Source organism: Symphalangus syndactylus, chromosome 24, assembly GCF_028878055.3.
Source record: "Symphalangus syndactylus isolate Jambi chromosome 24, NHGRI_mSymSyn1-v2.1_pri, whole genome shotgun sequence".
NCBI classification, from domain to species: domain Eukaryota; kingdom Metazoa; phylum Chordata; class Mammalia; order Primates; family Hylobatidae; genus Symphalangus; species Symphalangus syndactylus.
The window spans coordinates 38,311,970-38,336,070 of record NC_072446.2 but is presented as its reverse complement, the minus strand read 5'-3'; the positions used below and the strand labels follow the sequence as shown (position 1 = coordinate 38,336,070).

The 24,101-nt window shown below is 51.2% G+C and overlaps 1 protein-coding gene across 3 annotated transcripts; it reads right to left on the bottom strand.

Annotated features, from left to right (window-relative positions):
* Positions 1 to 379: 379 nt before the first annotated feature.
* On the bottom strand, positions 380 to 23,158 carry AHCY (adenosylhomocysteinase). 3 transcript variants are annotated; one of them, XM_055265928.2, is made up of 10 exons: positions 22,989 to 23,158; positions 16,148 to 16,338; positions 14,832 to 14,907; positions 13,075 to 13,224; positions 12,121 to 12,233; positions 11,433 to 11,640; positions 11,253 to 11,340; positions 11,035 to 11,152; positions 5,852 to 6,046; positions 380 to 1,277 (listed from the first exon to the last, which is right to left on the bottom strand). In XM_055265928.2, the coding sequence occupies exons 1-10, from the start codon at positions 23,014 to 23,016 to the stop codon at positions 1,146 to 1,148; spliced, it is 1,299 nt and encodes a 432-aa protein (XP_055121903.1). In that variant the 5' UTR covers positions 23,017 to 23,158; the 3' UTR covers positions 380 to 1,145. The 3 variants fall into 3 exon arrangements, with proteins under 3 accessions (XP_055121903.1, XP_055121901.1, XP_055121900.1); XM_055265926.2 differs by lacking the exon at positions 22,989 to 23,158 and adding an exon at positions 21,522 to 22,751; XM_055265925.2 differs by lacking the exon at positions 22,989 to 23,158 and adding an exon at positions 22,703 to 22,721.
* Positions 23,159 to 24,101: the final 943 nt, after the last annotated feature.

Genomic DNA, 24,101 nt, shown 5'->3' with positions numbered 1-24,101 from the left:
GGTCAGGAGTTCAAGATCAGCCTGGCCAACATGGTAAAACCCCATCTCTACTAAAAACACCAAAAAAAAATTAGCTGGGTGTGATCTCAGCTACTCAGGAGGCTGAGGCAGGAGGATCGCTTGAACCCAGGAGGCAAAGGTTGCATTGAGCCGAGATTACATCACTGCACTCCAGCCTGGGTGACAGAGTGAGACTCCATCTCAAAAAAAAACTGAAAGAGTTCCCTCTTCACTTTACCCATTCTTTCAAGCCTAAGGACCACAGGCAGCCGCTCCACTGCAGAGTACCCCGTGAATGCTTCATCAGCACAACTATAACCCCCTATTCATGGCATACATTGTTGGCGAGGATTATCTATAAAATAAAGGCTCAAAATTCTTTCAGGCACCAAGATTTTTATTTACCCACCTTCCTGCTTTCTTTTAACATTACAAGCCAAATTATTCTCTTTTTGACCCACGGTTGTGAAAGGAACCATCTGGTTATAAAGTGGTGGCAGATTTCATGAAATCTGCCTGCATTCATGTTTTTCTGGCCCCTCTCAACCCCTAGCTGTCACTTCTCTGTTCTTTCTCAGTTGCCCCTTAACAGTCTATTCTAACCCCTGTAAAACAGGGACTAAAAGTACTAACCTCATTGTAATGAGGTTTAAGAGAAGGCCCAGCACTAAGCCAGGCTCTCAGGAAAATTCAAACAATAGTTCCTCTTTGCCCTTCAATATAGCCCCTTCTCATCTGTTGTGGGCTAAAGAACCACTGGACCTATAAGCCAAGCACACAGGTATAAGTCCACAGACCAGGTGAAGGCCTAGATGGCAAAACACATGGGCTTTGTGACTCCACTACTGACTTCGAGGCTAAGGAAGGACTGACTTCGCGAGCTGTTCCAAGACCACTGAGCTCATGGTTCCCTGTGGCTGGGACCTCCATCATGACCGGGGCTTGAGGAGGGGCCTCTGTTCCCGCTGCCACATTTGGAACAGTATGACGGCTGCAGCAGAGGCCAAAAACTGAGTGATCGGCCCCAGAGAGTTGATGGGGGACACTGACAAACCAATCACAAAGTTGATACCGTTAGCTCTTAGGGAGGAGAGGCGGGGCCTGGGCAAGGACAGCAGCTGGAGGGTGAAGCGCAGACCTGGCTCTCAGTAGCGGTAGTGATCCGGCTTGAAGGGGCCATCACGGGACATGCCCAGGTACTGGGCTTGCTTCTCAGTTAGCTTGGTCAACTTCACATTCAGCTTGCCCAGGTGGGCTTCAGCCACTGCCTCATCCAGCTGGGGAGAAACAAAGGAAGACGGAGAATCAGTGCCATTCTCTGGGAACCCTACATGTGTCTGGCTGCCAATAGAGGCAGAAGTGTTCTGTTAGGGTATCTGCCATGTGTGGTACTCATGTTAACTCTATCCTCACACCCAGCCTCAGTTAATGTGTTGTTTTGGCTGCCCAGCCCCCTCTCAAAAGGGAACCATGCCACACCCTCCCCTCCATGTAGCCCTGACAGGACCATCAATCACATCTCCTTCCTCATTCTTCAACTCAAGCAGCTAACCAAAACACTTCTCTGGAATTGATCTATGCACAGGACATATTTTCCATGACAGGCAGAGACAAGGTACTCCAACCCCACTGGGATTCCTAAACAGGGAAGGGTATCTATCAGTCTCAGCTCACCAGTTGCAAGCCTATTTTACAAGTGAAATGAAGACAGATCCGAGAGACAGAAAGACAGAGCTATGATGACACTGAATCCTAGGTTTCCGGTGTTTGGATCTGAGAATAAAGTTTTTTTGAGATAGAGTCTCTCAGGCCGGGCGCGGTGGCTCACGCTTGTAATCCCAGCACTTTGGGAGGCCGAGGCGGGCGGATCACGAGGTCAGGAGATCGAGACCACGGTGAAACACCGTCTCTACTAAAAATACAAAAAATTAGCCGGGCGTGGTGGCGGGCGCCTGTAGTCCCAGCTACTCGGAGAGGCTGAGGCAGGAGAATGGCGTGAACCCGGGAGGTGGAGCTTGCAGTGAGCCGAGATCGCGCCACTGCACTCCAGCCTGGGTGAGAGAGCGAGACTCTGTCTCAAAAAAAAAAAAAAAAAAAAAAAAAAAAAAGAGATAGAGTCTCATTCGGACACCCAGGCTGGAGTGCAGTGGCACAATCTCGGCTCACTGCAACTTCTACATCCCAGGTTCAAGTGATTCTCCTGCCTCAGCCTCCCGAGGAGCTGGGATTACAGGCGTGTGCCACCACGCCCAGCTAACTTTGTTTTTAGTAGAGATGGGGTTTCACCATGTTGGTAAGGCTGTTCTCGAACTCCTGACCTCAGGTGATCTGCCCGCCTCAGCCTCCCAAAGTGCTGGGATTACAGGCGTGAGCCACCGCGCCCGGCAGATTCGAGAATAAAGTTCTTTTTTGGATTAAACTGGTTGCTTTTTTTGATTAAAATATATCTATAAATTCTTTGATACTCCTTTAAGAATTAGAGCCTAATCCCCACCACCTGCCCCCACCCCACCGAGTGATTCATTTCTAATGAATAGAAGAAAGCAGAAGTGATGGTGTGTGGCTTTGGACACAAGTTCATAGAGACCCTGTGGCTTCCTCCTTGCTCTCCTCTGGATGACTTACTCTGGGGGAAGCCAGATGCCATCTCCTAAGGATGCATAAGCAGCCCTCTGGAGAGGCCCATGCATGAGGAATTGAGACCTCCTGTCAACAGCAATGTGAAGAGGATCTTCCAGACCCAGTCAAACCTTCAGATGATTGCAGCCCTGGCAGAAATCTTGACTATAACCTCATGAAAGAGCCTGAGTCAGAAGCAGCCAGCTAAGCTGATCTCAAATTCTTGACCCACAGAAACTGAAATAATAAATATTTATTATTTGAAGCCAGTAAGTCTGGGGGTTAGATTGTTATGCAGCAAGATAACTGATACACTGGTTTGAATAGTGTTTCTATCACTTGTGACCAAAAGGATTCTAATCCACTGCCATACTCCTCTTATAGAATGAGGAAATCAAGGTTCAGAAATGTGAAATGATGTGTCCATGGTCACCAAGCTAGTGAATGACAGAGCTAGGATTTGAACCCAGGTCTATCTGGCTTCAAAGCCCCAAAATGTGTCTCAAGCATCCCAGCTTATGGCCTTTAGAGCAGCTTTGAAGAGATTATGCAGAAACCGAGGAGGACAGAGGCAAGAGTTAAATACAAGCAAGCCTCTAACTCTCTCATGAGGTAGGCCTCTCCCTACCCCTAAGGGACCCCATCCTGTCCCATGATGGCATGGTGGCCTTTGACCACAGCTCAGCCCACAGCTTTTACATTCCCAAGTGGTTTCACATCTACTGTTTCATTAGAGCCTCCCAAAAACCCTTAAGAAGTAGGACGGGTGCAGTTTATCCTTGTATCTTCACATGAAGCAAAGAGCCTGCAGAAGGTGATATGCTCAGCCGAGAGGCAGGCAACAGTAGGACCAGGGCCCAGCCTAGAACTGAGTCCATGTCAGTTCCAGAGGTAGAACGACGGCCTCCAACCCCCACAGTACACATTGAAATCAACCTTCTGCTTGGCCTAGATTAGCCCAGAACTCTTCCTTCTCCCAGCACCCTGAACCAGAAGGTGTGTGTCACATCCTAAGGTCAACACCTTGGACAGACAGAGCTAGGTTCTATTCCTGGCCCAATACTTAACATCTGTGAGAGCAAGTCAGTCTCTACACCTGACTTTCCCCATTCGCAGGATGGATCACTCATCTCTCAAGGCTGTTACAAAGATCAGTGCTACTCAGAGTCATTCGTGCAGTAGGTGACTTAATAAATGGTGGCTGCCTTATCTGTCATTGTTGACCAAGGTACCTAGTCCCTTGCCTGCATACAGCATGCAAGGCATGATGCCGAGAGTGCCCTGTCCCCAAGCCACATGTTAGCAATGATGAAGAAAAGTGGTAAGGACAGGGTCAGGTGCTGAGGTGGGAGGTGAGAGCTTTGCCTCTTTCACTTCTAACCCTGCCCTCGTTTCAAAGGCCAGACCAATTTCTCACCAAACTCACAGCCATATTTCTCCCAACTGGGATTAGATAGGGATCAAGTGAGAATCTTTCAACCCCACACCAGCTACACAGAACAAGGTACGCCTTGAGGTCCTTATGGGTAAAACGTTTGGTCCAGCAAGACATTGCTCCAGGGAGATTAGTTGTTGGCTGGTCCTGGAGGCAGATGCCCCAGGCCTCTTCCTGCAACTCCCTTAGTTGGTAGAACCAGCCTTTCAAAGGATGAAGGGATGGTATGTAGACCCCATCACAGCTTCTCCAGCAGCCAAAGGCTGGAAGAGCAAGAGCTACTCTTATCATTTAGCTCATAGGGAGACTGAGGATTGGACAGGGTAAGGGACAAAGCAAAATTCACCTGTAAAACTGCCAAGAGCCAGGACTAAAACATCTGTCCTGACCCCAGGGAAGGGTGGACTGCATGGGGTGTTAGGGTGAGCACTGGATTTCATGTCAGGACTTCATTCTCATGGTTACGCAGACCATATAACCACAGTGAGATGCCATGCTTAGGGATGTATCATTTTTTTTTTTTTTGAGACAGGGTCTCACTCTGTCGCCAGGCTGGAGTGCAGTGGCACAATCTCGTCTCACTGCAACCTCCACCTCCTGGGTTCAAGTGATTCTCCTGCCTCAGCCTCCCGAGTACCTGGGACTACAGGCGTGCATCACCATGCCTGGCTCATTTTTTTGTATTTTTAGTAGAGACGAGGTTTCACCATGTTGGCCAGGCTGGTCTCAAACTCCTGACCTCAAATGATCTGCCCACCTCGGCATCCCAAAGTGCTGGGATTACAGGTGTGAGCCACCGTGCCTGGCCAGGGATGTATCATCTTATTTACAAGACCACAACGTGCAGCTTGCAGACTGCACTCAGCTTATACACATGTCCAAGTTAACCCACCCAGTTATTTTTTAAATTATAATGAGGCCAGGTGCAGTGGCCGAGGCGGGTGGATCACTTGGAATCAGGAGTTCAAGACCAGCCTGGCCAATATGGCAAAACCCCGTCTCTACTAAAAATACAAAAAAATTAGCCGAGTGTGGTGGCATCTGCCTGTAATCCTAGCTACTCAAGAGGCTGAGGTGGGAGGATTGCTTGAACCCGGCAGGTGAAGGCTGCAGTAAGCCAAGATCACGTCAGTGCACTCTAGCCTGGGCAACAAACAGAATGAGACTCTATCTCAAAAAAATAAAAATAAAAATAAAATTTTAATGAGTTGCCTGTATTTGAAAAAATCATTTCGTATAGAGATCATGGTATCTCTGGCTCTCCTGAAAGGTTAGAAGCCCTGGTCAGACGGACCTGGGTTCCTAGGTGGCAACCATCCCTTTACCCCTTCAGCTCTTCCAGTCCTTGGTCAGCCGGTGTCACTCATTTACCTGCCCAGCCCCTGTGGGTGTGTGGGTTCATGACCCTGATCTCAGGAAATCCTCACAATCCTGAAGGGGGTGCTATTACCTTCATTTCACAGATGAGAAAATGAAGACACAGAGAAAGAATTTGCCCGGATTACACAGCCTCTAAGTGGTGAGGCTGAGATTCAAACTGGGGTGTGTCCCGCTCCAAGGCCCAGGCTCTCCTCACCACCTGGTCCTGCCGCTCTGCTGTGCTCCAGGGAGCCACTCCCCACTGTGGGTCTCAGTTTCTTCTGTCAATGGGGAGAATGACTTCTGCACTGTAGAGGACCCCATGAGGGCCTCTAAGAGGGCAGACAGGCAAGCACTTTATAAACTCTGGCAAGCCCTGTGTGGGGATCCCAGGATTAGACATGTGACCCTTGGCTTGAGGTAGAAGAATAAACCCACCTTCTTGGGCAGGAAGTGAACCCCAACGGGGTACTTGTCTGGATGAGTCCACAGCTCGATCTGTGCCATCACCTGGTTGGTGAAGGAGTTACTCATCACGAAGCTGGGGTGGCCCATGGCACAACCCAGGTTGACCAGCCGACCCTCAGCCAGCAGGATGATGCGGCGCCCATTCTTCAACCGATACCGGTCCACCTACATGCAGGGAGGGCAACAATGAGGGCAGGCAGGGCCCCACTCCCACAGCCCACCCTCTGGTCTGGCAGGCCTCCCTGCCTCCAACAGTGCCCATGAGGCGTCCAAACTGCTCCAAAACAACCTCCAGTACATGGCCTGGCACAAAGATAATAGCCAGTATTTATTAAAAAATGCTGAGCTGGCCGGGCGCGGTGGCTCACACCTGTAATCCCAGCACTTTGGAAGGCCGAGGCAGGCGGATCATGAGGTCAGGAGATCGAGACCATCTTGGCCAACACAGTGAAAGCCCGTCTCTACTAAAAAAAAATACAAAAAATTAGCCAGGCGTGGTGGCAGGCACCTGTAGTCCCAGCCACTCGGGAGGCTGAGGCAGGAGAATGGCGTGAACCTGGGAGGTGGAGGTTGCAGTGAGCCGAGATCGCACCACTGCACTCCAGCCTGGGTGACAGAGCGAGACTCTGTCTCAAAAAAAAAAAAAAAGAAAGAAAGAAATGCTGAGCTGCAGACCACACAGTTCTGCTGTGAGAGCTTCACGTGCTCACACTTGCATGGTGCATACGAGGCACTCAGTAAGCAGCAGCTAACGTTATTGTTATGATCACTGTCGTGTGCCCTGTACTAAGTCCTTTACAGGTAACTACCACATTTCATCCCATAAACAACCCTGCGATTTCAGTACTGCTGTCATCCCCATTTTGGATTCAGAAACTGAAGTTTACAAGGGTTAGGTCACTTGTCCAGAGCCACACACTAAGAGGAGGCTGCAATTTGAGTCTGGACGGTCTGAGGACAGATCCCATGTTCTCAATAACCATGAAACAGTTTTGAATGCAGCTTAGTAAAAGCTGAATGCCGTGGCACTTACATTGGAATCACCTCAGAAGCTTTAAGAAATGAGGATACTCGGCCGGGCGCGGTGGCTCACGCTTGTAATCCCAGCACTTTGGGAGGCCGAGGAGGGCGGATCACGAGGTCAGGAGATCGAGACCACGGTGAAACCCCGTCTCTACTAAAAATACAAAAAATTAGCCGGGCGTGGTGGCGGGCGCCTGTAGTCCCAGCTACTCGGAGAGGCTGAGGCAGGAGAATGGCGTGAACCCGGGAGGCGGAGCTTGCAGTGAGCCGAGATTGCGCCACTGCACTCCAGCCTGGGCGACAGAGACAGACTCCGTCTCAAAAAAAAAAAAAAAAAAAAAAAAAAAGAAATGAGGATACCCAGGCCAGGCGCGGTGGCCCATGCCTGTAATCCCAGCACTTTGGGAGGCCAAGGCAGGGGGAATCACCTGAGGTCGGGAGTTCGGGACCAGCCTGACCAACATGGTGAAACACTGTCTCTACTAAAAACACAAAATTAGCCAGGCATGGTGGCGCCTGTAATCCCAGCTACTCAGGAAGGCTGAGCCAGGCAAATCGCTTGAACCTGGGAAGCAGAGGTTGTGGTGAGCCAAGATCGCGCCATTGCACTCCAGCCTGGGAAACAAGAGCAAAACTCCGTCTCAAAAAAAAAAAAAAAAAAAAAAAAAAGAGGATACCTTGGCCTCATTCCCAGAGAGTCCTATTTGTGTGGCCCATAGTGTGGCTCCCAGGTGACTGCCAAGGTTGAGAACTCCTGGTTTAGTGAGTGAACGTGACGTGGAAATCCCCAGCCTCAGTGCCCCAGTCCTCTGTCTGTCCCAGCCATCTGAACACACAAACTTGCTTTCTCCCCACTCCCAGCTCTTCCCTTGCCATCCCTCCACCCTCGGGCAGCCTCCCAAACATTTCCCCAAAAGCCCAGGTTTCCAAGCTGCTCCAGAGGCCTAGTACCGATCCAAGGAAAGGTCTCTGATGCCCATCAAGCAATGATTGATGCTTCAATCAATAAGCACTCACAGATACCCATCTAAGCCCCTTGCAGGGACACATCAACCTGGACTCTACCCTCCTGGTACAACAGAGGGGTCAGAGACCAAAGCCAGTGATGGATGCTGCACTAGGGGTCTGTACTAAGAGTGTGGGCATTGCCTCTGCCAGAGGAGCTGGCCAGGAAGGGGGTCTCTTTTTTATTATTATTATTTTTTTTTTTCTGAGACGGAGTCTCACTCTGTCATCCAGGCTGGAGTACAGTGGCGTGATCTCAGCTCACTGCAACCTCCACCTCCTGGTTCAAGCAGTTCTCCTGCCTCAGCCTCCAGAGTAGCTGGGACTACAGGCATGAGCCACCATGCCCAGCTAATTTTTTGTATTTTTAGTAGAGACAGGGTTTGACCATGTTGGCCAGGCTGGTCTCGAACTCCTGAACTCAAGTGATCCACCTGCCTCGGCCTCCCAAAGTGCTGGAATTACAGGCGTGTGCCACTGCGCCTGGCCGGAAGGGGGTCTCTTGAGCTGGGCTGAGAAGATGAACAAGAAGGGCATGTGTTCTGTTCCAAACAAACAGAGCTGTCTGGGCAGATGAGCAGAAGTAGGAGCTGCAGTGGGTATTCAGGGAGTGGTCAATTACTGCCTGAGTACAGAGGCCCTTGAGAGGACGGACAAGAGATAATGTTGGGCAGAAGGTTGGCAAGACTGTCAAGGATGTTGAGGGTGGGCATACAGTCCAGCTTTGGAGGGCAGCTTGGCAGAAAGGTGCCCATCACCCCAGTGTAGCAGGTTTCACCTGTGATGCCTTTGCAAAAGGAGATCTAGACAGCTGGCTGTCTGGGGTGTGGCTGCCACAGAAGCATGCCCTGGCCACCCCCACACTGTGATGAGTGCCAGGCCTTCTAGGCAGAGATGGAGGTGCCCTCTGCCTAGCCGGGAACTGACACCCTAGACTAGCGCAGGACCTAGCCAAGGAGAACTCCCACGCAGGAGCAGAGCACCCAAAAGGAGCAGTGTAGGGGATGTGGGTTCACAGAACTGCCTGTCTGCCTCTCTGGGACTTGGGCTTCTGGTGTGGCTGTGACTGGGTGGGTGTCAGGGCTTTGGCCAACTCTGTGTCTGTATCTTCTATATCATATCTCAAACACGGCACAGCACCAACTCAAAGAACCTCACATAAGTGGGCTTTTCTCCCTTTAAAAAATGTGATGGGCCTGGTGCGGCAGCTCACGTCTATAATTCCAGCGCTTTGGGAGATAACTTAAGCTCAGGAGTTTGAGACCAACCTGGGGAATATAGCAAGACCTCATCTCTACAAAAAAAAAAAAGTTAGCCAGGTGTAGTAGTGCACACCTGTAGTCCCAGGTACTTGGGAGGCTGAGGCAGGAGGATCAGCTCCTTCAGCCCAAGAGGTCAAGGCTGCAGTGAGCCACGATCGTGCCACTGCCCTCTAGCTTGGGTAACAGAGTAAGCCCGTCTCAAAAAAAGAAAAAAAAAAAAAGAGGAACATCTCTATACACATACTTAATTATCTCCTAAGGACCAATTACGGGAGGGATTGCCCAGTCAAAGAGGTTGCTTAACTTTAAAGCTCTTGATATCCAAAGCCAAAATGTCTTCCAGAAACATACCACTTTTATAATCAGAGAAAAAAATAAACCCATAATAATTGCAACTCAAGTAAAACTTCACACCGCCTACAAGAACTCATCTTCCAGCTTCAGTGCCCCAATGCCCAATGCAAACCTGTTCTTTCCCAGCTCAGTGCATGGGCCTGCTCCTCACACAGCAGTTCAAGCTGTGTCCCTTTTTGTTTTTTGTTTTGTTTTTGAGATGGAGTCTCGTTCTGTTGCCCAGGCTGGAGTGCAATGGCGCAATCTCGGCTCACTACAACCTCCGCCTACCACATTTAAGCGATTCTCATGCCTCAACCTCCCGAGTAGCTGGGATTACAGGCACCCACCACCATGCCCAGCTAATTTTTTTGTTTGTTTGTTTTTGAGACAGAGTCTCGCACTGTCACCCAGGCTGGAGTACAGTGAAACAATCTCGGCTCACTACAATCTCCACCTCCCAGGTTCATGTGATTCTCCTGCCTCAGCCTCCCAAGTAGCTGGGATTGCAGGTGCACACCACCACACCCGGCTAATTTTTTGTATTTTTAGTAGAGACAGGATTTCACTATGTTGGCCAGACTGGTCTCAAACTCCTGACCTTATGATCCGCCCACCTCGGCCTCCCAAAGTGCTGGGATTACAGGCATGAGCCACTGTACCTGGCCCTTTTTTTTTTTTTTTTTTTTTTGAGATGGAGTCTCACTCTTATTAACCAGACAGGAATACGATGGTGCGACCTCGGCTCACTGCAACCTCTGCCTCCCAGCTTCAAGCAATTCTCTCCTGCCTCAGCCTCCCGAGTAGCTGGGATTACAGGTGCCGGCCACCATGCCCAGCTAATTTTTCTATTTTTAGTAGAGATGGGGTTTCATCATATTGGTCAGGCTGGTCTCGAACCCCTGAACTCATGTGATCTGCCCACCTCGGCCTCCCAACGTGCTGGGATTACAGGCGTGAGCTAATGCACCCAGCCCAGCTAATTTTTTTGTATTTTTAGTAGAGACAGGGTTTCAACCATGTTGGCCAGGCTAGTCTCGAACTCCTGGCCTCAGGTGATCTGCCCATCTCGGCCTACCAAAGTGCTGGGATTACAGGTGTGAGCCACTGTGCACGGCCAAAGCTGTGTCCTTTGTTACTCTGCCTTCATCGTGACCCCACATGCCGTCAATCCATCCCCAGCACTCCCTAAGCTGAGGCGGCCATTATCCCCTGCAGGGATTCTACGAGCCTCCTCTAAAAGCCTCTCTCCCCACCACCCGCTGTTGTTGCTTTTATTCTGCACACAGTAGCTGGAGTGATCTTTCTAAAACTACAGCTCACCACATACAGCTCACCTGCCTGATACCTTCAGGGATGCCGGCTGCCCTCAGGATAAGGTTGCCACCTCCGGCTGGCTCTGATGCTAGGCCCTCTTCTCCCCATCCCCCTGCACAGGTTGCCACCATCTCCTCAGCTCCCCTCCCTGGCAGCCAGCACTCCTCTGCACTCCCATCTGCCCAGCCCGCTAGCAAGGCGGGAGCTTCTCACCTGCGGCTTGATGTTCACCTTCTCCACAGCGTTCTCGCTGAGCCACTTGACATCGATCTCCACGTCAAAGTGTCCAATGTTACACACAATGGCATCATCCTTCATCTGCTCAAAGTGCCTGTCAGGCAGCCCAACACCATGGGAGATTGTCAGGGACAGAGAGCTGTCCCAACCCTGCCCTTCTCCCTCACTCCCCGGGACCCCCATCTGGCACCTACCGGCCAAGGATGATGTCAACGCAGCCTGTGGTAGTGACAAAGATGTTGCCCTCCTGACAGGCCTCATCCATGGTGGTCACCTCATAGCCTGTGCAGAGACAGTGGCTGTGGGTCATCTGCGGTGGCCTTGCCCCTCCCTCTGGCCCCCGTGGCTGACAACCAACCCTTGCCCTATCCTACCCTCCATGGCAGCCTGCAGTGCGTTGATGGGGTCAATCTCGGTGATGATGACACGGGCTCCGAAACCCCGCAGGGCCTGGGCACAGCCCTTGCCCACATCACCATAGCCTGCTACCACCGCTACCTTGCCGGCAATCATCACATCTGTGGCCCGCTTGATGCCATCTATGAGGGACTCCCGGCAGCCATAGAGGTTGTCAAACTTGCTCTGAAAGGAAAGGGGGTAAGGAGACAATAGGGGCAGGCAAGGCCCTGGGGCCAGGACAACTTGGCCTCAGAGTATTCTGAAGAGACCAGGCATTGTGGGTCCACTGAGCATCCCAGCCTGGGCTGAACCCCTCCAGCAGCCAATGCCCCCACATGCCCTTCACCCCGATCGGCTCCAAGAGCTTCTCTCTAATGTTTCTCTGCCAGTGTGGAGCCTTCCTAGGCATCAGTTACTAGGAGAGATTGCCCGGTCAAAGACCTTGCTTTACTTGAAAGCTCTTCTTCCCAAAGCCATAAAGCTCCTAACACCCAGCTCTGAGACCCTTTTGAAATGCCCTCATTAGCCTGTCTATAACCACTTTTGCCCCCTCAAATGAGGGCTTCATGTCCCTAACCTCAGCCTTCCTGGGCACTCTTCTTCAGAGGCCTCGCCCTGAGCTGCAGCCACTGCAGTGGGAGCTGTCACTGCCCCTCGGCTCACCTTGGTGACGGAGTCATTGACATTGATGGCAGGCACCCTGAGGATCCCATTGGCCATCATCTTGTAGAGGTTGTGGACCCCAGTCGTGGTCTCCTCAGAGATGCCTCGGATGCCTAAACAAGTGGGGACAGGACAAGCCTCAGAGATGCCACACCTGTGCTCACGCAAATTCCTCATCTTTGCCCCCTAAAGCCATTCCTCTTTCTGGGTTCCCTTCTCTGTGACTGATCCCACAGGTCCCCCAATCACCCAGACCCACGTGAGGGAGGAGTCCCCGACGCCCTCCTACAGGGAAGCCACCACCAAGCCTAGTGACTCTGCCTCCAAACAACTCCCAGCTTCTCTGTTCTCACTGCCGCTGCTCTAGTCCCTGACCCCGTTGCTTCTTCCCAGTCTCCCTACCACAACCCATCCTCCATGCAGCAGCCATTTCTAACATGTATCTTCTCAGAGAAATCTTCTCAACATCCTCCAGCTATTTCTCCTTGCTCTGCGAATCAAGTCAAACACTTTTCTATTGGCCTATTAGGCCCTAACACATCTGGCCTTCATAAAAGTTCACACCATACCTCCAGTGAAGGCTCCCTTTGCTCACTGCTATCCTGTGGGCCTCTTTTCTGTTTCATGAACACTCCAGCCATTCTTGCCTCAGGGCCTCTGCACTCTCTGTACTCCCTGTACTCCCCGTGCCTGCTTTGAACAAAGCTGGCTCCCTCCCAGCTATTCCCAACCATGGCCCTGTGCCTGCCCTTGGGCCATCAGCTCAGCTGCCCTAGCCTCACACCCTCAGAAGTCAGGAGGCCCCAGCATGAATGCCAGAGCCTACCATCCTCACATCTTCCAGATCCTGCTGCTTGAGGTGATGGGAGTCCTGCCAGGCCTGCGGCCATCATGTGGGTGAACAGGCCCCACCCAGGCCACCAGCACCCAGCCCACCTGCCCCGCCCTGCTCACCTGGCAGGAGCTGCGGGTACTTGGTGTGGATGAGGTTGGTGAGGTCGCCCCCGTCGTCCAGAATCATGTTGAGGGGCCCATCCTTGAAGTACAGGGTCTGCTCAATGCACCACAGGTACTCCTCATCCGTTTCACCCTTCCAGGCATACACTGGAGGGTGAGTGGCACATCAGGGCCTGGACTTCCCAACTGGTACCTGCTCCAGGGAACAACCCTGGCAGAGCCAAAACTACCTCCTTTCCAATTCCCATCCTCAGCTACCTCTGGCCCCTCTGAAAACTCAGCAGTGGTCAGAACACAACTTGGAGCCAGATAGATCTGAGTGTAAACCCTGGCTCTGCCACTTGCCAGCTGTGTGACCTTGGGCAAATCACTTCACCTCTCTGAGCCTCAGTCTTCTCCTCTGTAAATAGGGCTCACAATAGTATGGATTAAGTGAGACAGAAGCCATGTACAGCGCCCCCCCCCCCGCCCCAGATATAGATATCAGGAAATCATTCTTTCCTTTCCCATCCCCTTCTGCCTGGGCCCCAAGGAGTGAGGCATCAACCCTGAGTGACCAGGGCTTGATGCCCCACAATGCCTCCCCCTCAGCGGGATCCACAAGGCAGGATCCAGGGTTTGCTCTGCACTGAAAGGACTGGAGCACTAGCAGCCTCTGTAGGGGGAGAATCTCAGGCAGTCTTGCCAAAAAATGACTACGAGCAGCTACCATGTATGGGGCACTTGCTTTCTGCCAGACATGACTCTAAATCCTCCATACACTATCTCATTCTTCCTCATAGAAACCCTGTGAGGCAGGCATGACCATTATCATCACTTACAGATGCCCAGAGAGGGGCTAAAACGCACTTGGGCCACTCTACATGAATTCCAGAATAGACACCAGAACTAAGGGCTACTGACCACCAGCCCACATTCCTCCCATGTGGCATGACTAGGGCACAGGTGTGGGGTTCCCAGGAGCCTCTTGTGAGCAAAGGACGCTGGCGAAGCAGAGCCAGCTGCTCCTACCCACAACTGGAGCAGACAATGGTCTTAAGAATTGCAGTAAGCCGAGATCGCACCACTGCACTCCAGTATGGGCAACGGGGCAAGACTCCACCTCAAAAAAAAAAAAAAAAAGAAAAGAAAACAAGGCCTTTCCCAGAAGAAAGCCATGGTGCCCAGCCAAGGCTGAGGAGGAATGGGGATCATGCCCATTCAGCCCTGGTCAGTCTGTGAAGGAGCGCTGTGCCACCCCCTCCTCTCCAGCTGTGGTTGGTTAGAAGCAATCTTGAATGTCCTAATTACTGGGTCAGATCTAACTAACCTCCCCAAGTCTAAGCAGACATGTGCCCAGCCTGTGAAAACTCCTTTCTCGTTAGTCTTGGTCCTTCCTCAGTCCTTTAGACCGCCATACCCTAGGCAGTGAACCTCTTTTTCTGCCCCGTAGCCCTCCCCAGTTCTTTGGAAAGAGATCCGCATCCTTCCTTTAATGAACTTCCCCTCCACTTCATCATGTAGTTCCCAATCATAAGATCTTGCTCTTCCTGGTTACACGGCTTGACTTGGGTCAATAAACAACTTCCACAAGATTTTAGATGATGATGGGACAAAGCTGCTCTTTCCTATGGGTCTCTGGGCTGGGATTTTGTGGCTGTGACTCCTCTCCCTTTCTGTAATATAAGGAAGTCTGTTGCTCTAACAGTCAGTGAAGCAAAGAGGGCAGAGCCCCTTCACAAATTCCACATGTCCCAGAAGCAAGCAGGACTTACCTGGAATGCCAGCCTTGGCAATGGCAGCCGCCGCATGGTCCTGGGTGGAGAAGATGTTGCAGCTGGACCACTGCACCTAGAAGAGCCATTAAAACAAGGCTGTTGGTCACTGATGGCTCAAAAGCACCAGGGACACTGGGCAAGGAAAAGGGAGAGCTCTTCGAGTAGTGGGGAGAGGCTTGGGATCTAGGCACAGCAAGCTCTAGGATCACAGGCTGGGGATGCTGGGTGGGCAGACGGGAGCCAGAGCAGGGGCAAGATCTGACTCAGGTTTTAAAACCTCACTCCAGTGCTGTGTGGAAGGGAAAGGGCAGAAGCAAGGGGACAACTGCAGAGACCGTTGGAGAAGACTCCAGACAAGAAATATGACAGTAGCAGTGGAGGTGATGAGAAGTTGTCACATACTGGGTCTACTCTGAAGGCTGCACTGACAGGATTTGCTGAGGAACGAGTTGTTGAAGTAAAGGGGGTTGGGAGTGGGGAGGAAAGGGAGGGGAGGAGATGACTCCCAGATTCTTGAATTGAGAGAACCCAGAAGGCTGGAGTGGAGGTTCCATTTACTCAGGTGGGGAAGGCTTCGAGAAGAAGAGGGGGCAGAAAATCCCGAGTCTGTTTGAACACGTTCTGCCTGAGATGAGTACTAGACCTCCAGGGAGCGTCAACACCCCCGCTCCTGGATATGCCAGTCTGCAGTTCCAGGAGAAGTCCAGGCTAGTACAAAAATGTGAGAGTCATCACCAGATAGATAGTGTCTAAAGCTATAAAATCAGATCGCCAAGAGTGAATGCTGAAAAGAAGAGGTCCAAGGACTGAGCCCTGAGCCCCTCTGTGGATTTTGCCTCCACTGCCCTACCTTGCTTTGGGAAACCAGCTTGCTTCTTGACTCTCTGGGACCTTAGGAGAGCTGTCAATCATTGGCACACATAACCCAAGCTGAACCAATCAGAGCTGCCATCATCCAGCAGCCATGATGGGTCCAGGGTAGGCCTGTGAGCCCTGGAGGGCCAAGGCAAGCTGGCCCTTACAGGACTAAGTAGGACATGGGCGTTGAATTTTTCCTGCCAGAGCATCCATCAGGAGGATGCCTTGACGGTAGCCAACAGTGACCTTCCCAGCCAGGGAGAAAATCTGCAGAACACTCACCATAAGGGGTGGCAGCACTGGGAAACGGAGGAAACCCAGTGAGAGGGAGGAGCCCCTCCAGGCCCGCAGTCAGCTCCACACCTGGAAGGTCCCCACCCTGGCACAGTCGTCTTCTCCCCTGGCTGAACCCAGGGAGGGCAAGGACTCTGGGGTGATACAGCTGTGGGCCTCACCTCAGCACCCAGGGCGACGAGGGTCTCAATGAGGACAGCCGTCTCCACGGTCATGTGCAGGCAGCCAGCAATGCGGGCGCCCTTCAGTGGCTTGGAGGCCGAGTACCGCTCCCGCATACGCATCAGGCCCGGCATCTCGTTCTCGGCAATGTCCAGGGCCTTGCGTCCCCAGGCAGCCAGGCCGATGTCAGCTACGGGGGGAAACAGGTGGGAGTTCCGTGAGACCCCTCATCCCACCAACCAAGAGGGGTGGTCACTGTGTGTGGACCCCGATCCACATGTGGACTCAACACACTAGGGCTTAGCACTGTCACCACATTCTCTCACTCGTGCAACAAGTATTTATGAAGCCAGAGTACTCAAGAAAGACATGGTCCCTGCCTACCTGCACCTTTCTGACTTGTGGGAGAACACATTTAATCACACAGGGACACAAAAATTACAACATAAAGAAGCGTCCCTTTGAAAAATAGCTCACATGATACTTCCCACTACCCTGCCTTTCCGCTGACACCTACCAACCTCCAGGCCACTCCTCACTCCCTAAAGACTCCCTAAAGATGTTACCTGCTGGTTTTCCATCTTCCTCTCTCAGTCATCACTCTTGGTGATTCGACACTCATAAATCCTATCTAACATTTTGGATTTGACAGTTTCTTGATCTCCTTTTAGATGTGAAAATGCTTCCCCACTCCTGATGTTTCTTTCCACCTGGAGGAACTCATCCATATAACTAATGCTCTTGGCCTCTCTGCCCCAGGGGAGGTGAAGTGAGCTTGTCTGACCAGTAAAACTGAGAGGAATAAATGGTGTGCTCAGCTTAGCTCTCCCTTCTTTTTGCAAGCAAGCACTCACCTGCCCACTTGCAGGAAGCTGGTGTTCTCTGCTTTTCCAGAGACCAGCCTACCCTGGCCCACCTTGCCTGCAACTGATTGGGTAACTGCTGAATCTGGGGGTTCAGTAAGCAGGATCATTTGGATTTCATATTAATCTATATCCTCTGGCTTTGAGGTTATTAGCAATAAAAGGTAATATTTCGGGTGCTGCCACCTAAAATACTAATCTACATCCTCTGGCTTCGAGGTTACTAGTAACAAAAAGTATATTTCAGGTACTATCTGCCACCTAAAATGTCTCGAATTTGTTCAAATTCTCAGGCAGGGAAGAAGGATACTATTATGAGCTAACTTACTATCTCAATACTCTTCCCTCTGATCATCTCACCCTCCTCTCTACCCTACCACACTGGTCCATTTCCAGGGTCATACCCTAGGTCAGTCCCTAGGTCAAAGTTTGCAGACTTCCCTGATAAGGGATGTTCTTCTGGCATGCTTGTAAATCTCCCCTGGAAAATCTGATTCAGCAGGTCTAAGACTCCTGGTGATTTTTATCTTGAGGGAAGCTGAGATCCTGCCAAACACCCAAAGAGGTAGGCGGTGGGAGGCAAAGGACTCTGTAGATAATTTAATAATCTAAGAATTTAATAATCAATAAAATTGTCTGTCAGTCAGCTTCCTACAGTGCATTGTAACAATTTCAGAGATGAAACACACCTCCCGCATGAGAGACCACTCCGGCTGTGCCTCAACTCAAGCCACCCACCCCAGCCCTCCTACCCTGGTAGGCCATCACCAATGATAGCTCTCCTTGGAAATCTGGACTTCAAGCACCCAACTCTAGCCACATCTTATCTTTCTGGTTTTCTCCCTCCAGAGCCCAAGCTCCAACAAGGCTGTGGCCTGTCAGGTCAGAACTTCTATTCAATTCATCCTACCAATTTCTAGTGTCCCTTCTGCCCCCTTTCCCTTTGAGAACTCACTTGGCAAAACTCTCAGCCCCATTAAACCCAACCGTCCACTGCACCAGACTCACTGAACCCAGCAGGAGGACAATCACAACCACACCAAGACATCACATTTATTTATTTATTTATTTATTTATTTATTTATTTATTTATTTTTGAGACATAGTCTGGCTCTGTAGACCAGGCTGGGGTGCAGTGGCGTGATCTCGGCTCACTGCAACCTCCACCTCTCAGGTCCCGGTTCAAGCAATTCTCGTGCCTCAGCCTCCCCAATAGCTGGGATTACAGGAACTCGCCACCATGCCCAGCTAATTTTTGTATTTTTAGAGGAGACGGGGTTTCACCATGTTGGCCAGGCTGATCTTGAACTCCTGACCTCATGATCCACCTGCTTCAGCCTCCAAAAGTGCTGGGATTACAGGTGTGAGCCACCACACCTAGCCAAGACATCACATTTATTAAGACCATAAAAGACACATGGCACATTGCAGCAATCCTATGACATTTTCCTAGTAAATTTACTCCCATTTTCTACTCTCTTCAACCCTCCAACACCTTTCCCCATTGAATGACAATCTCACTTCCCAATTCATGGAGATGAATTCAGAACCAGGCCACTTTTCCCCTATGGAATCTACTAGTCACCTATATAGCAAGTCATCTACAGCTTCAGACCAGGCACTCTTTCCTGTTACCACAGATGAGTTGGCTGGGCGCGGTGGCTCACACCTGTAATCCCAGCACTTTGGGAGGCCAAGGTGGGCAGATCACTTGAGGTCAGGAGTTCAAGACCAGCCTGACCAACATGGTGAAACCCTGCCTCTACTAAAAATACAAAAATTAGCCGGGTGTGGTGGTGGGTGCCTGTAATCCCAGCTACTTAGGAGGCTGAGGCAGGAGAATCACTTGAACCTGGGAGGCAGAGGCTGCAATGAGCCGAGATCATGGCACTGCACTCCAGCCTGGGGGACAGAGTGAGACTCGGTCTCAAAAAAATAAAATAAAATACAATAGATAAGCTGTCTCTGCTCCATGGGGCCTGATTCCACATCCTCTCTCCTCCCTAAGGACTTCTTCCATACTCCACTAAAAGTGCTCTTTTGTCCAAAGACCAGTCTGATCTCCACACCTGATGCAAAATTACCTAAGATCATGTTTCTGCCAGCAGCACAGATCGCACGAATGACTTGCCCTCCTTCCTGAAACCCTTTCTTTACTTGGCTTCTGTGACTGTCCTCCTGTGCTTTTCCACCTACCTTCCTGGTTCCTCTTTAGCTAACAGACTTCAGGGTTTGCGGGCTCTCAGGGCTCCAACATCTCCCAGTTCTCTAATGTTTACCTATTAAGCTCATCCAATCTTATGGCTTTACATACCTTCTCTATGGGGATGACTCCCACGTATTTATCTCCAACCCAAACTACTCCCCTGAACTAGAGACTCAATGTGATCCAACTGCCTCCACAGCACCTCCACTTGGATGTCCAGTTGGATATATTATATGTCATGTTGGAGTCCTCATGGCTCCTTGTCCCCACTACCGGTTACTCTCCCAATCTTCCCATTTTAGGAAATGAAACCATCATTCAACCAGCTACTCTGCCCAAAAACTTAAGATTTGATTCCTCTTTTCCTCTTTCACTTCAATCAGCATGTTTTTGGCTCAACAAGTAAAATATATAAGCAATCCAACCGCATCTCACCACCTTCATCTAAACTGTCACTTCTCAGGCTGGGCGCGGTGGCTCACAGCCTGTAATCCCAGCACTTTGGGAGGCCAAGGTGGGCGGTCACTTGAGGTCAGGAGTTCGAGACCAGCTTGGCCAACATGGTGAAACCCCATCTCTACTAAAAATACAAAAATTAGTTGGGCGTAGTGATAGGCACTTATAATCCCAGCTACTCAGGAGGCTGAGGCAGGAGAATCACTTGAACCTGGGAGGCGGAGGTGGCAGTGAGCTAAAATAGCACCCTGCACTCCAACCTGGGTGAAAGAGGGAGACTCTGTCTCCAAAAAAAAAATAAAGAAATAAATAAACTGCCACTTCTCAGTTGGACACTGCCACACTCGCTTCACTGGTCCCATGCTCTAACATGCCATTCTCCCCACAGCAGCCAGAAGAGGGAGGCTTTTAAAAATTTAAGTTACATCCCCTCCATTATTCTACTAAAGTAAACAAAACTAAACAAGCAAACCCTCCAATGGCTTCCCTCAATCTTCGGGCCCTATCTGCATGACTGTCTGCCCCTCCTCCATCTCTCCACTTTCCCCCCTCACTAGCTGTTCAACACACAGGCTTCCTGATTGACTTCAGGCAAGCTCCACTCATTCCCACCTCAGGGCTTTAACCCAAGCAGTTCTCGGCCTGGACGGCTCCTCTCAAGCACCTAATGCAGTACCTGGCACACAGTAGGTGCTGAAAAAAACCTGGAAACAGGAAAGAACCTAGTATATCCCTGCTAGAGGAACAAAGAGTGCACCAGGGTGACTCAAATAGAGGCGTAAGATGAGTTGGGACTTCAGTCCCAGTGAAGTGGGGAGCCTACAGTTTTCAGGGGCCAGCATTCAAAGACCAGATTTGTCTTTTGAAAAGACCCCATTGGCTGCTGCGTGGATCTGTGGAGCAAGAGATCCAGGGAGACCTGCAAGGAGAGAGACCAGACTGGGGTGGTGACCATGGAGACAGACAAGTGGCAGATCTGCTCACATAAAATGGAGACAATACTACTTTATCTGTATGCATGTCTGTGCCACCCCTGTCCCTGGGTCACATTTGTGTCTCCAGCACGACCTGGCTCAGAGAAGGGGTAAGCAACTGTTTACTGACCATATCTGTCGTCAGAACTGAATGAAAGATCCATGAGAGGGGCTGGCACGCGACAAGGGTGGCAAAGAAAAACAACACAAATCTGAACCTAGTCTGAGTCCCAGCATTTACTAATGAGGAAATGACCCAGAGAGGAGTTTGCTGCAGGTCCCACAGCCAATTAACTGCAGAAACAGAACTGGCAGCCAGGCAGGGCTAAAGCAGAGGTCCCTCTCAAGGCCCCTCCTGGGAGGGGCCCAGCTGTATGGGACAATGGGTTATGCCCTGTGCTGCTAAGCTCCACCCCTCCACTACCACATGTCCCTCCAGCTAAAAATAACTCCTTCAGTACCGTCGAGGACACTGTGCCAGCCCCACAGTTTTCCGTGGGACCCTCAACTCCAAAGGCACAGGAGAGGCTAGATGCTGCAATCTCTGGAGCTAAGGACTTGCAAAAATCACAGGAACACCTGTCCCCAGGACAAGCCAAGAGGAACAGCAAGAGCCCCTCTAAACATCAGTTTCTTCATCTGTTAAGTGTGGATAATCATCCCTAGCTTGCTACTCGCCCTAAGTAAATATAATGCCATATGATCAAGATCTGGCATACAGCAGGGCCTCCTTCCTCCAGCCCCACCCAGCTAAGCTCCCCCTCTCCCAAATCCAGCTTTATCTCCATCCACACAACCCAATGGCCCCAATCCTGACCTACTAATCTCTCCACAGTATGACAAGCCCCCATCCCAGCTCTACGATTGATGTGACCTTGACATAACCTTTCTGGGTTCAGTTTCAGCATCCACACAATGGAGACAGTCTACTCTGGTAGCAACTTGATGAACTACTTCAACAGAATCTTTGCAAGTCACCTCCCAAGGGCCTCAGTTTCATGCTCTATATAACGGGATTACATCCACCTCTATGAAGATTATTGTGTAAATACATGTAAATCACCAGATATACAGCAAGTGCTCCATAAATATGGATGGCATTCTCCAGACTTGTGTCTTTTTTTTTTTTTTTTTTGAGACAGGGTCTTGCTCTGTTGCCCAGGTTGGAGTGTGGTGGTGCAATCTGGGCTCACTGCAACCTCCGTCTCCCTGGCTCAAACAATTCTCCTGCCTCAGCCTCCCGAGTAGCTGGGATTGAAGGTGCCCGCCACCACGCCCGGCTAATTTTTGTATTTTTGGTAGAGATAGCGTTTCACCACGTTGGCGAGGCTGGTCTCCAACTCTTGACCTCAAGTGATTCGCCCACCTCGGTCTCTCAAAGTGCTGGGATTACCGGGGTGAGCCACCACACTCGGTCCAATAGTGTCAAAGTTACCTGAAAAGCTACTAGCCAAACTGAACTGGTTTTTGCTGAAAATTCATTAGGATTGTTCCGCGTGTATTCGCTTGCATACAGTGGTGAAAGGGTGCGCTCAGAGGTCTAGATGGCCTGCGTTCCAATCTTGCTCCATCACCACCAGCTGTAAGACTGAGGGCAAGTTACCTCTGCCTCAGGATTCTCATCATAAAACGAGAACAGTTTCCCTACAGAGCCATGAGACTAGAATAAAGCTAGAAGGCAGTGCCGATCTCACAGTAAACGCTAAGTAAACGTTAACTATCCCTGTATTACACTTCAATCGGTGGGACAGCAGGATTTTTCTAACCACTCCAAATTTTCTTCGAGATTTCTGCAAGGCTGCCCCTGCTGGCGGGGTGGCGGCCCCACAGGTTGGGTAACTGGCCCAAAGTCCCAGGGGAGAGGACCGGAGCCGGCCTGGGGCTCGCTTTCCAGGCCTCTCCTCATACATCCTCCGGGGTGCCCTCGCCGTCCCTGTAGGAGGCCCAGAGAGGGGTGGACCCTCGTCGGGGCCGCCCAGCTGGACAGGGTCCGGTCCAGGCCTAGGAGGCCGGGCGCAGGCCCCCTGAGCAGGTTCCGGCAGGTGCCAGCCGTACCAGGCCGCGGCCAGGTGTGCTCTCCCGCTGAGCACGCCGCCAGTTTGCGGCTCGCAGACCGCGCGGCGGCCCCGGCGTCGCGGGGCATGCTGGGACTTGTAGTCCATGGCCACCCGGAACGGCCTGCTCATGGCCGCGCGAGAACTCCAACTTCCAGGTGGCTTCGCGCGGCCAGAAACTCGCCGAGCCTGCGATTCCAGGGAGAGTCGGCCCTGCAGCCCTAGCCACTAACAAGCCCCGGCCGGGTGCCGAGCGGCCGCAACCGGCTGCAGGTCCTGGGACTCACCGACTTTGTAGGGCAGTTTGTCAGACATGCTGGCGGCACTCGTGATGAAAACGGGCGAAGAGGGCTGGGCCTCAGTCTGGGGACAGGAACTGGGCGGGCAGCGCCGGGCAGGGATATGCGCGTGGCGCTGGCGCCTTTAAATATCTTCCTCTCACTTGCATATTCATGACCCGCTGGGGCGGGGCCCAACGTGCAGGGCGGAGCCGGAGGGGATTTCGATCCCTGAAGAGAAGCCTCAGAATTTCACAAGGCATGGCCCCAGGAGTCTCACTCACCGGTCCGGAAGAGAGCGCCGGGAGAGGCCTGAGAGCCAGCCGCGCCGTCCTCTCGCTGGTTCAGCCAGTTGATTCAGTGTCAAAACCCAGCGGAACTGAAATTCCGCCAGTTCACTTTCCTGTGCCTCAATTTCCTCATCTGTAAAATGGGCCAAATGACACCTGCCACACAGATTATTATAAGTAAAGTTGCAGGCCAGGCGCGGTGGCTCACACCTGTAATCCCAGCACTTTGGGAGGCCAAGGCGGGAGGATCGCTTGAGCCCAGGAGTTCAAGACCATCCTGGGCAACATAGTGAGACCTCATCTCTACAAAAAAAATTTAAAAATTAGCCGGGCGTGGTGGCGCGCGCTTGTAGTCCCAGCTACTTGGGACGCTGAGGCGGGGGGTGGGAGGATCGCTTGAGCAGGGAGATCGAGACTGCAGCGAACTATCATCCCACCACAGCACTCCAGCCTGGGCGAAAGGGCAAGACCCTATCTCAAAAAAACCAAAACAAAGTTAAGTTGCCATTTGTCAGGTACCTACTGACATCCCAAACATTCGCCTTACTCCAAGTAACCACCACCCTGGATTTAAGTAAGTCTGCATACATTTCTTATACTTTTACTGCATTCGTATATCATTAAACAGTTCTTTCTGTGTTTAGCACCTTTATATATCAACCGTATTTACCCTTCTGCAACTTGCTTTTTTCTGTGAGCATTATATTTGTGAGACTCATGCATATAGCTTAAGTATATTCATTTTTGCTGCTGTATAATTCAGTCATCCCTAGGCATGGGAAGGGGGGATTGGTTTCAGGACCCCTGTGGACTCCAAAACCTTTCTATGCTC

Excerpts from the sequence above, each read along its gene's own strand:
- AHCY (XM_055265926.2), bottom strand. The coding sequence starts at position 21,555 with ATGCTGAAACTGAACCCAGAAAGGTTATGTCAAG. Across the intron at positions 14,908-16,147 it reads TCGTCGCCCTGGGTGCTGAG|GTGCAGTGGTCCAGCTGCAA; the intron begins GTGAGGCCCACA and ends TGGCTCTTCTAG. Across the intron at positions 6,047-11,034 it reads AGGTGAACATCAAGCCGCAG|GTGGACCGGTATCGGTTGAA; the intron begins GTGAGAAGCTCC and ends CCCTGCATGTAG.